Below are 12,876 nucleotides of genomic sequence, written 5' to 3'. Positions count from 1 at the left end.
TAACTCCAGTTAAACCCCAGTATAATTCCAGTTAAACCCCAGTATAACTCTAGTTAAACCCCAGTATAACTCCAGTTAAACCCCATTATAACTCCAGTTAAACCCCAGTATAACTCCAGTTAAACACCAGCATAACTCACCCCTCCCCAGTTGAGAGTCCTCGCCAGGTCATTTCCGGTCCCCAGAGGGAGGATACCTACAGGAGGCTGGGGGCGGAGCTTCAGCTCATCCAACACGGACAAGATCCAGCCGACCTGAACACACATACACATTTTTGCTACATCATGGGGACTTCAGTCTAGGAGGTTACACGTGGGGACACCACTTTCTAAATGGAATAACGGTATACTTTTGATCACATACATTTTTGGGGGGGTCCTGGGAACCAGCACACACACCGAAACGTGCTTAACTCACAGTATTTTCATCAGTTTTGAAACATTTTGGTCAGGAGAACATTAGCTAGTCACATTTATTTTATTACTGCTTTAATTCTTTATATTCTAATATAACTACACCTGCTGTTATTATTATTAGTCATCATTTTTCTATTATTATTCTGCTATTATTAGTACCACTACTATTATTACTACTTCCATATGAATCATGTATGTCATATGCATTGAATGTGTTGTAACTTTTATGTTGTTCAATCTGTTCACATGAATTGAATTGTATAAAAAAATCGTGAAGATTGTTTGAACAAAATGTGTAAGTATCATAAAATTTATCTGACAGATTACTTTCTGCAATAATTCAAAATCCAATGGAAAATTGCTATTGCCTGTTTGTGGAGGGCAGCGGTGACGATGACTTCCTGTTGGACAGAAACACGTCGTCCCTGCAGCTCTCTGTTGATTGAGGTTGAGTGTGCTCTAAGTGTTAAGTTTAGGTTTAAGTTTAAGTTTAAGGTTGGACTCACTGTCCCGTCCCCCCCACAGGCCAGGATCCTCAGGTTGGGCACTTTGGCGTACAGCTCAAACCTGCAGGAGAAACACAAAGTAAAGCCTGAACATCTCCTCAGCGGTTCACTCCTCACTCCGCCGAACAGAAAAAAAGGGAATTGGGATGCACCCCTGTGCCGGTCTGGTCTTACCCCTCTCTGGGTCCTCCCTTCGTCAGGTCAAACACCTGCCGAGGGTTCAGGTACCACATGAAGGACTGGATGATCTTGGCTCCCTGAAAACAAAATAAAATAAAAACAGTTTGTCTATTACTCTGTTTATCAATCAACAGAAAATTAACAGCGTGTCATTTTGCAAATTCAATCAATGGTTAACGTCATTTTTTCATCATTCTGTGGGTCCAATTTCAAATATGAGGATTTGCGTCTTTTGTCATTCATTATTAATTTAATTTATTTTTTACTGGCTGAACAAAACAAATATTTGATGACGGATATTGCAGTGGAAACGCTTGTTATAATTAAAAAAAAATACTTGAGGTTCTTCAACAACGTTAAGCTCATCATGTTTTCTTGATATTATAAAATACAAAATGCTAATTAAATTGCTGCATTATTAATGCTCTAGCTTCACTTCATGCAATATCCCTTTTTCATTGTCCCCAGTAATTCCAGTAAAAAGCTCCTTTTGATTGGAATAACCTCTGTCTTTCTCTGTGACCAATCACCTCCTTCGACTGCTTCAGGACTTCTTTATTTTCTCATCTTATGCTTTTAATTTGTGCCTTCTTTCAGTCTAACTGAATTTTAAAAAGTTGCTCTGTATGCTGATGTGAATTGTTAATTTATCATATCCTTGTATTTCTTGTACAATAGCTGAGGGCTGAGGTGGGGGAGGGGAAGGGTCAGCGAGCTGTCTGTATTTGTAGTTTATGTTATGATATCAATGATGTTTTTGGCTGTATGTGTTTATTTGTAGTTTGTTATATCACTGATATTTTGTCTGTATGTGTTTGCATTTATGTCTACAGGAAACCCTTTGATAATGAGATGCTACATCTCAAGAGGCTATCCTTAATATAAATTCAGATTCAAACATGTTCAGATGAAATGAGGCCCTTGACAAGCAGGAAGGTGACTCTACCTGGTTTCCTCCACTCTTCGGGTTAACAAACACCAGCAGAGGCTTCATGAGCTGAGAGGGGAGGGGCTTCACCAGGAAGGGCTTCCAGCGGCCATCTTGGATCTGACGGAGTAGAAACACCCAGGAGACGAAACACACATTTACACCACTCATCACATTACATCATCCCAACTCATTAACCTTAATACAACAGATATTCTAATTATATGACAACCTCTCAAAAGACTCTTTTTAAAATGTCAGGTTATTAAAGTCAGACTCAAAGGACGCATGATTAAAAGCAGCGTAGGCTACATGTTCTATAGGGAGAGTGCACAGCTCCTTAGCTGTACCATAGTTAGCTAGAAGCTAATTTACATCTGTCGTCCGCGCTGAAACCTTAAAGAAGTTTCGCTTTAGATTTGTAAAATGTTGAGTTCGGTCTCTTCCTCACCTCTGATCCCTTCTTGCTCGATTTGTTGCATTTCAGCGACGTCCTTTTCTTCTTTTTACTCAACTTCAGAGACGACTGAACAAAGGAAGACAAACACAACAACATCAGACGATATATGTGTGTGTGTGTGTGTGTGTGTGTGTGTGTGGATCTACGCTTATTTATTGAACAGTGTGAGGACCTGATGGCACACTGACATTGTGGGGACCAACCTACCTTGTGGGGACCGTAAAGCCAACTCCACATATACACACAATTTAAAGTTTATGTCCAAACAATGAGTGACGGACCTTCATGTTCTGTTCTACTTTCTCTTTCTACTTGTCTGAGAAGAAAGTGTTGGTCATAAGGAAAATACATACAGTAATAATAATAAAATTAAAAATAAACTGCTCAATAACTTAGTGTAGTGCCCAAAATACGCTGTCATGATACAAATTGTGGTGTTAAATGCCAATTAGTAATTATGACTAGGTTTAAACAAGTGCAAGAAGTAATGTAGCTGTTGAATGAAAACCATTTATCTCCACATTTAATGATTTTGAATTTTGCTGATAAACTGAGGGATTAACGAGTAATTTGACATAACGACAGTTTGGACTGGTTGAAGGTTCATGTTGGAATTAGGTCTAGTTTAGAGTTATAGTAGGCAGAGAGGCATTTAGTTGTGATGGTAAGGGTTAGGAGCTAGGGAATACATAGGGTCCTCACAAGTACAGAGAGACAAACATATGTATGTACCTGTATTCTGCGGACCCTGATGATCCAGGTAGGAGGAATGATGACGGCAGCGTGAGCTCCCAGAGAGCAGCACTCCTCTATCTGCTGCAGCATGAAGCACGTCACCTTATTGTGGTACTGAAACACAGACAGACAGCAAGTCACCATACTAAAATGCAGGCAGACCGTGCCATAAGTATGTTTTCCATCTTAAGTTTGTACAAATTTTAACCAAATTTCTATAAAATGTGTCAAATAAAACTTGACTGAAGTCCTGTTTCCATCCACTCCTGTTGTGTGAATATTAGTACGATATACACAAACAGCTAGTCAGTGCTATTAAATCACTGCACAAGAAGAAAAGGTGATTAAAAGAGCTTGAGTCAAATGATGGAAAACCATTTGTGTTAGTTTAATTTATTAATGTGGGGACGGTCACAGCTTCCTCATTGCTCCACAAACATCTCATGTTTTAAGCTTTTTGTTCCTGTTCAGGACTACTTTGATACAACTGTTCCATTTGTTGCTCTGGTTCATTTGGGTTCACACGGCAACATTCAAGAGTGGTAAAAACAATGTAAACAAATGCCATGCAATTGTTCTCTTATTGGTCACAAATGTTATCAGGAAGATTTTCCTCAGAACTCTTCCTCCTCTTTCTTTTCTTTCTCCAGGTTTCAAAACAACTGGTCCAACAGAACTAGCTATGAATACACCCAAAGTCACATGCTTCATGGGTTATTTATGCATACTAATAATGTTAATACTGTTAATGTATTACTAATAATGTTAACAATGTTAATGCAGTAGTAATAATGTTAACAATGTTAATGCATTACTAATAATGTTAACAATATTAATGCAGTAGTAATAATGTTAACAATGTTAATGCATTAGTAATAATGTTAACAATGTTAATGCAGTAGTAATAATGTTAACAATGTTAATGCATTACTAATAATGTTAACAATGTTAATGCAGTAGTAATAATGTTAACAATGTTAATGTATTAGTAATATTGTGATAAGTGGTATTAGCACTTTTACTGTAACAGAGTAGTATTAGTACTTTCTCCACCACACTGAACACACTGAGGCCATCAATGTCTCTGATATTTGGATGTTACAATATCTAACTAATGTGAAACCTCAGGTTTCTGTTCTCTGACTGTGAACTTACCGCCTGTTTGCACCACGAGCAGCTGATGGCAACAATCTCTTTGCTGTGAAATGAAAACTTCTGTTGAAATCCCTGTTGGTGATAAAAGAGGAGACCCTGTTAGCTCTCAGACTCTGCAGCTTATCAGTGGAAGCGCTTTGAGTGACTGATGGAGGCTCACCTTCCCACACTGTCGACACTTCCCTGTTTGATGTCTCCTGTGGACCCAGTGGTGTCGCACAACGTTGGACTGAAAAACAACCAATGATTTATAAGAGTTCAGTTCCTGTTTTGATTTCCTGAATGTGAACTTTTCACATTGAAGTGGTTCTGATCATCTTGTGAATTATAGAAGTTATTATAGAGACACAACGACGATGGGCCTCATTCACGACTATCCTGATGACTTTTTCTTAAATTTGTTCTTCAGAAAGTTCCTAAGAAAAGTTTATGTCTGTCAGATTCGTGAAGTGTTCTTAAACGGTAGAATTGTTACATGTGGAAAGTAGGATCAGTAGCGGATTCATATGTTATTTAAATAACAAAATAAGATAGATGGGATAGATTTAGTGTTTGTGTTAGAGTAATATTTATTTATTTTAAAAGACCATAATGCTTTGTTAAATACGGTGAATAGCTCTTATAGTGATCACATTTGTCAGGGTCAAATTTACACCATAAGCGGATGATTATTATATGAAAAAAATAGTTTATTTATTCATTCATTTTCTTTCCTTATTTCTCACGCAGATTACCATCTAATTGACATCTGTATATTCATTACATGAATATACAGTAATAAAACTGTCAGCTTTACCATTTACTGAATTGTATTGACTGTTTCAAATGCTTACACTATAATACAGTACAGTACATAAAATATATCTTACTGTAGCCTCAAACAGTACTGTGCTGTTTACAGATACAGTAACATCAGAAGTGTTAACAGGCTACTAAAACACCACTTGGCAGTGATTTCAGTGCATTTCTAAATTGTCAATGAATGATTTTGTCCCAAACTTTATAATCACTATAAGCTGTTTCCACTGTAATGAAAATAATTATAAAAAAATATTATACATGATACAATTATTTTTGTAATTTTAATCCTACAATTGTAGAATTGAAGAAAACAGGATAACAAATGATTTGGTCAGATCTCATATGTGGGTAAGCCTGTTCTTGATGGTGCATAGATTCTGTTTATACTAAAGAATAAATCCAAAATAAGAAAACATCGGTGAATGTCACAATGAAATCTGCGTGAGTGGGTTTTAAGAAGATATTTCCTCAGACTGACCTCTCGAATGGCCCGACATCCTGGTTCTCTAAATGACGGCTTGCACCTGAAATTAATCTGAACAAAGAGACGAGGGACTGTGAGCAGAGACGAAAGAAGAATCTGAGTGAAGCTGTTCAGAAGATTTACCTTCTCCAGCTGCTCCATGCACATCGTGTGGACCGATATCTTACAGCCGGCACATTTCTTCCTCGCCACTGACTTTTGCTGCAGAAAATAACAACAGATGTATTGCATTGTGATGCACATTAATAGCTCGGTAACAGAGAGTAGTCTGAATATTTGAGAGAGTAAAGTGAGGTCTTTAGTGATTTGAAACCATCATACTTATATCAACAGAAAGCAGAACTACATTACGGTAAATGTGTCACAATTCTTGGTGTGAAGAAGGAAGGAAATGTATTTTCTCCTGGATTACGGTCGCAGTTTTAAACACGTGGCTAATGTTGAAACAAATAGAAACAAAACAATAATGCAACAAAAGTACTTGGTTATGTTTAGTTCAACTTAAAATAAGTATGTTTGTTACTTTTTTAAAGTTACATACGGTAATGCACAGTTTGAGTATGTTTGTACTTCAGTAAAATATGCAGTAAAATATGTATGTAAAATATTAACAGAGTGAAAAATATTTAATTTCCACTCTTCTGTTTATGATTTTTTAAATGTGAAAATGATTATTCTGTTCAAGTATTGAGGTTCAGATTGGAAGACACCATCTCAAAACTATTTGGTACCGAGCAAGGACCATTTGGGGTTCCGGCGAGAAAGTTTAGCGAAGAGCGTGTTATATACCCACTTAACGAAGAGATTCTGGGCAATAATATCACGTAAGCCATTTTACACGCTGCAAACACAATTATACACAAACCAATACCATCAACTAGAAGATGTACCACAATATCACATATTTTTCGCGATGACTCGGCGAGCTACGCACTCCGGACAAAGCTACGAACACAAAGCTAAAAGCTAACACGGACAACCAATACATCACAGACCAAGAGAATTCAACACAGAATCCAGAGATATCTTCAGAATTTCTCTCCGTGAAACCATTACAGAGATACAGCCAACAAGCACCAGAAGAACAAGCCGCTTCACCGCAGAAAAAATCATAACTGCCCCTTACTTTGAGATGAATCATGAAGAGAAAGGAATAATATTCCAGTTCCCGGCTAAAAACACTGTTGCTACGTATATCCTGTGTGTTTCTGAACTGTTTCCTGAAGAAAGGGGGGTCAACCAAGCATGGGGGACCGGGGGTAGGGATTTCACTTTCGGGTGTATAGTTGTTTACGCTCGGCGAGGCATGGTGCAGTTTTGATTTTGACTGGCTAACGATTCTGTCAATCAAGCTCACGTCACCTCCACTCATTTCTCTGGACTATGACGCGTCGAAGGAGGTCTCATTCACTCAAATCGACCAATCATAGGCTGAGATAAGTCCACATACACACAGGGAAAAAGCAGTCAGACGAGGATGGCTCCATGGTTCACAGGCTCAGAGAGGATTCAGTCTCTCAAAATGAAGCCAAACTGCTGTATTTGGATAGATTGAACACTATTAGTGATAAAACAAGTGAAATATATAACAGATGTAACAGATACACTGATATTTACACATCTGCACAAATCTCACAAGTGCTACCTTTATTATAACATACAAATTATTAAAGTAGACCTTGTAGTTATAGAAATACACTCTTTTTAATATGAGTATGCAATTTTTGAGCAGAGGCCTAAAAATAGGTCTATGGTTAAAAGGGTAAGTATTTGAACACTTTTACATATTTTGAATATATATGCAATCTTCAATTTCTTAGTCAACAGGAGGGTCTAAAGAAAATTATAAAAGGTCTTAACATGTGTACAGTCCCCTCAGGTTAAGACACTAGCGCTCTGTTTCATTAACAGGAAGTACAGTTTGTGACCACAGGGGGCACCGTGACTCACCAGTGACTTAGCTATGCAGTACTGCTCTCCAACATAACAGAAGTCTCCAGAGCCACTGGTCTCAAACCAGATGTGGTCCCCGAACTGGGCGTTATCCTGGGATGGAAAACAAATCAAAAACATTTCTACAAGCTTTTTTGTTTCACAGAATCAAATATAAAAATATAAACCTGACATTTAATTATCAATTTAAAAGGTCTCTACAAATAATGTTTGATTTTAAAAGAACACCATTTCAAAGGCCCAAATCATTCAGACACTTTGAGTTAACTTTAAAACTATTACAATAAACGTTAAGAATTTAGTAGTAACAATAAAACCATCATATAATACATATAAATAAAAACAGATGATAAAGATTTAGCATTCAAGAGTCAAACAGACTCTTTTTGTTGAACCTGAACTTTCTAAATACAATTTAAGTCTTAGTTTTAGTCCTATTGTAGCGCTGATGGTTTTACAATATACACTATATGATGAGATGTGCTGCAATGTGAAGAACAAAACTAAGAACAATAACAGAACTACAGCTAGAGGCGACTGTGTTTTCCCCTCAAGATCCACAAAATGTGTCGGACTTTTCCATTAAAGGCACAAAAAAGAAACTCTCTTCCATCCCATTTATAAACGTAGACGTGTGTTTTTCTATGATGCTAAAAAGTTAAAGCTTAAAGGAGAATCAAGAATGCAATCATGAATTTAATTGTATGTTGTTAACTAATCAAACAACCAGAACTGTTCTGTAAACACCATCAGTATCCTGTGACTATGTACACAGTGAATATTATTTTATCATCCTTGTTTGTATTATTGTCCATCTGGCCCGGGATGAAAATGAGCTTTCAGCGATATCGAGTATTGAAATGTTTTTTATACGTAGTTTATATTTAAAATGTAAAAGAGAAAGTAAGTGACGGTGGATGTAAACAATGATGGATTTCAAATGCTTGAAAAAAGTTGGCTTTGCAAATGTTTTCTAGGGAAGTAAATACATGTTTAGAACCGTTTTCTCTTTCTCAGTTCAGTCAGACTATCCAAACAAACTGCAATGAGGAAGTTGGTTCACTGTAACTCTGGACCGCTGCAGGAACTTTCCTGTGGCATGTTAGCAGAAACCATCATCAGAGAGTAGAAGAAGAAATAACGGAAAAAATAGCAATAATAATAGTTTATGTGTGTGCGTCATCATTCCGTCCTGGTTGACCTGAGTACTTTATTATATTTTAAAGTTTTTGCACCGAATATTGGTGAGTGAATTTAGACTAAATTATTTTATTATTTTACGTCCGTTGCTTATTTTTTTATGTTGTTTTAACTTTTTCTGCTGTTTTGTCTGACATCTGTAGTTTGGATTTTGTTCATCCTGCCATCTTCGCCAGGCCTCTCAATAGAAAATATTCCTGTAAAACAAACGTTTGAATAAAATAAATAAAAGTAAAATTCACTTCAAGATGAGCCTTATGTTCCCTGGTTGTCATGGACGTCGCAGAGACAAATAAAAGGAGGAAGGTTCTTTGCTTTCTGGTTTTAACATCCGGACTGATTTAAAAATAAATCAGGTTTCCTCATTGATTGAATCATGTGAAGCTGAATGAAGATCGGCTGGATCAGCAGTGACTCACGCTCCAGTCCACGGTGCTGTTGGGCTCCTGCAGCGGGTCGGTCTGTCCGGACATTGCCGCCTTGGGCTGAGCCGCCGCGTGCTGCAGACCCGACTTCGCCATCGCTTTCCTGAAACCACAAGAGGACAAAAGACCTTTTAAGGAAACAGACTCCAGATCAGTTTATACGTTTTATTAGTTGTAGTTTTGTCATGTTAATATTTTCCCTGCCGGATCATGGATACGTGCAGGATTAATGGAGCAATATAATGTCTTTTGATATCTCATGACCAAAAATATATTCTACATGTTATACCTATAGTTGCTGCTATGGTTACCTGAAACCTATAATAAATGAAGCATTGATTTACAATGATGTGAAACTAGTTTTATTCTTTTGAAAAATCAGCAGCAGATACTCTCTGTTTCTGTTATAATATGAAACTTTATTTGCATTTTGAGGACAGTGTGCTGAACACTTCCTGCCACACACACACACACACACACCTGTCGTTTTACATTTGAGAGGACACTGACATGAACCTCAACCTTTAAAGTCTGAACCCTTAAACAAGCCTTTGAAGAAGAGAGGACAAAAAGTCCTCGTTTCCAAAAGTGTCCTCACAAGCTCTAAGGTTCTAACTGGTACTCACAACGACAGTTGTATAAGTACACACACACATCCATAAGTACACACACACATCCATTCCTTTGCTCTGCTGTGATCAGTGATCAATCAATGAGCTTCAGACGTGTGTCTCCAGCTGAGAACCATTTTAATCATCTCACGACTTTAATGAAGTGAGAGGATGAGGTGTTGTGTTTTATGATGAACTTGATGAAACGTGAATCATTTAAAACTCTTTGAGGTTTGTTGTGGAGTAAACCTGCAGCCAGTAACATTCAGCTAAACTTGAGCCGCCGTGTTGGAGGTCTACATACAGCAGGAAGCTGCTCCAGCTCTCCAGGTGGGCGTCGCCCAGCGGGCTGAGGGCCCCGGGGCCCCGGTAGAAGGCCGGCTGATGGAGGTAGTGGACCGAGCTCCTGCGGCTGGGCAGCGGGGGGCCCCTCCCCGGCCAGGGGCTCCCGGCCTTAGAGATGGTGGAGATCCTCCTCCTCTTCCTCTGGCTGGACGCCCGGTGGCGGCCGAGAGGAGCGCCGTCTCCTAAGAACAGCTGAGACGAGTTCCTCCTCAGGCAGCGAGGGGCCCGGATGAGGGGCCGCCACGCCGGGGGGGGGCGCGGAGTCTCTCTCATCACCTCCACGGCGGAGGAGGATGGGCGGTCGGAGGAGGACGGGCGGTCGGAGGAGGAGGAGACGTGCGACCAGGAGGCATCTTCGTCCTCCTCCTCCTCCGCCAGCTGCTCCGCCTCCTCGGACGGTTGGCTGGCTTCTGATTGGCTGTCGTTGGCGGTGGAGTAATCACTGCTGTCCGATTGGAGGCTGCTGGAGCGTGAGAACATCCTCCTGGTGCTGGCCCCGCCCCTCACCTCCACCTGCTGCTCTCCGGCTGGTAGCCCCGCCCCCTCCACCTCCTCCTCTTCCTCAGCCATCTGGATGAGGCTGGCAAGCAGCATGGACGGGCCCAGCAGGTGCGTGTCGATGGTCCGCAGCTTGCCCACCTTCCTCCTGCACACGGCGAACCTGGGGTTGAGGCTGGGGGTGGTGGTGCTGGAGCGCCGCCGGACGTGCCCCGCCCACCTGCTGTGCCGGGACGTCTTCGCCAGACGCCCCCCTCCGGCGCACGACAGCGCCCCCTGCAGCTGGACGCTGGGGCGTCGCTGCTGGGTCAGCGAGGAGGACGGCAGCCCAGCGTTGGACCTCCGGCGGGCCTTGCTGGTCGGGACGGCCACGCTGGGCCTCCGCCGGTTGACCGATTTAGACTCTGCCCCCGCCAGCAGAGCCGCCTCCTTCCTTTTAAAGTGACGGCGGAAAAACGTGTCCATGATGGACGGAGAGACAAGGAAGACGTCTGAAATGCTCCTCTCTGGCTGTTGGGCATAAAAAGTAGTTAGCTTGGTGTGAAGAGCTTAAGGAGATACTAAGATATTATATATTATATATGTTTTATTATACGAAAACTACAGGAAGTGTAATTCATCCATTAAAAACTAAAATAATCTGTTTTATAGAGAGCCGAAGTTCAACTGTGACTAGGTTCTAGTTCTTCTGGTGTCTGTGGTTAGTTCAGGTGTCTGTAATAATAGTTGGAGACAGTAGAGTCGAGTGGATTCATGGATGAAAGAAACCTTGAATGAAAGATTTCATTGAGACCAGACAGGAAGTGACATCATGACTTCAGCTCTGTATAAAACCACTGGACCACCTCAGTTTGAAACTAAAGTTCTGTATCCGACTACAGTTTTTAAACCTGATCACGGATCAGATCAGCACAAGAGAAAAAAAAGAGCAAATCATCTGTTATAGATTCCTGATCATGATAACGTTATAATGTACCTTCAGCCAGTACTCATGTTCACTGAGAAGAGCCTGAAGGCATCATAATGTAACTGAAGTGAACCTCCGTTGGTTAGCCATTAGCGGTGCTGCTAACGTTACTAGCTCTCCTCCTGTTGCTTTAAACACTGATTGGTTGTTTACAATGAAACATGATCAGAGATCAGAGACTAGAAACACATGTTCTACTGAGTATTGGAGGAGAACCATCGTTAGTAAAACTGTATTGTGTGGAAGCTGCTGCAACATAAATGTCAATTAAATTCATTCCAGGTTCACTAAGTTGCTGATTTCCAGAATGAGCATGAACACATCATCACTACTAGATGTTGTGGAAGACAAACTGCTGTTTCTGAGGAACATGAATAATAAAACATTCAGGGGGGGGCAGAATGTCAACAGGAAGAAACAGTGGTTAAGGCCACAACTACATGCTGGCTTATCTTCCTCCAAACAACAACACTCCAGTAATTAGTCTGTGACAACATCCTGAGTGTTTGACTGGTTTCAGAGAAGAAGAGTTTAACACAAGATCATTACAGGGTTTTTGAACCTGCTAACTGGTCCTGAACCAGTCTCAGTGTAGTCCTGATCCTCTATATGAACCAGTCTCAGTGTAGTCCTGATCCTAAACAATGTGCACAATGACGGCCTGATAACTGTTAAACAATGTGCTCCAACGACAGTCTGATAACTGTTAAACAATGTGCACAATGACGGCCTGATAGCTGTTAAACAATGTGCTCCAACGACAGTCTGATAACTGTTAAACAATGTGCACAACGACAGTCTGATAGCTGTTAAACAATGTGCACAACGACGGCCTGATAACTGTTAAACAATGTGCACAATGACAGTCTGATAACTGTTAAACAATGTGCACAACGACGGCCTGATAACTGTTAAACAATGTGCACAATGACGGCCTGATGACTGTTAAACAATGTGCACAATGACAGTCTGATAGCTGTTAAACAATGTGCACAATGACAGTCTGATAGCTGTTAAACAATGTGCACAACGACGGCCTGATAACTGTTAAACAATGTGCACAATGACGGCCTGATAACTGTTAAACAATGTGCACAATGACAGTCTGATAGCTGTTAAACAATGTGCACAACGACGGCCTGATAACTGTTAAACAATGTGCACAATGACGGCCTGATGACTGTTAAACAATGTGCACAATGACAGTCTGAT

General features: G+C 40.3%; 1 protein-coding gene across 1 annotated transcript in view; it reads right to left on the bottom strand.

Moving 5' to 3' along the window:
* Positions 1-11: 11 nt before the first annotated feature.
* Positions 12-12,876, bottom strand: part of LOC116401412 (diacylglycerol kinase zeta-like) — a 14,342-nt gene continuing 1,477 nt past the window's right edge. Inside the window, exons 2-14 of the mRNA XM_031879781.1 lie at positions 10,159-11,207; positions 9,238-9,346; positions 7,616-7,711; positions 5,789-5,866; positions 5,660-5,716; positions 4,541-4,609; positions 4,381-4,452; positions 3,223-3,339; positions 2,482-2,556; positions 2,049-2,150; positions 1,097-1,179; positions 923-983; positions 12-254 (exon numbers count right to left, since the gene is read on the bottom strand). Of these exons, the coding sequence (XP_031735641.1) occupies positions 120-254; positions 923-983; positions 1,097-1,179; positions 2,049-2,150; positions 2,482-2,556; positions 3,223-3,339; positions 4,381-4,452; positions 4,541-4,609; positions 5,660-5,716; positions 5,789-5,866; positions 7,616-7,711; positions 9,238-9,346; positions 10,159-11,162 (2,058 nt within the window). The 5' untranslated portion in view covers positions 11,163-11,207 and the 3' untranslated portion in view covers positions 12-119. The remainder of the gene's footprint in view (positions 255-922; positions 984-1,096; positions 1,180-2,048; positions 2,151-2,481; positions 2,557-3,222; positions 3,340-4,380; positions 4,453-4,540; positions 4,610-5,659; positions 5,717-5,788; positions 5,867-7,615; positions 7,712-9,237; positions 9,347-10,158; positions 11,208-12,876) is intronic.

The sequence above is a fragment of the Anarrhichthys ocellatus genome, unplaced genomic scaffold (assembly GCF_004355925.1).
Source record: "Anarrhichthys ocellatus isolate YVR2014 unplaced genomic scaffold, GSC_Weel_1.0 scaffold433, whole genome shotgun sequence".
NCBI lineage: Eukaryota > Metazoa > Chordata > Actinopteri > Perciformes > Anarhichadidae > Anarrhichthys > Anarrhichthys ocellatus.
Note: the sequence above shows the minus strand (reverse complement) of the source record. Positions and strands in the feature narration are given on the sequence as shown.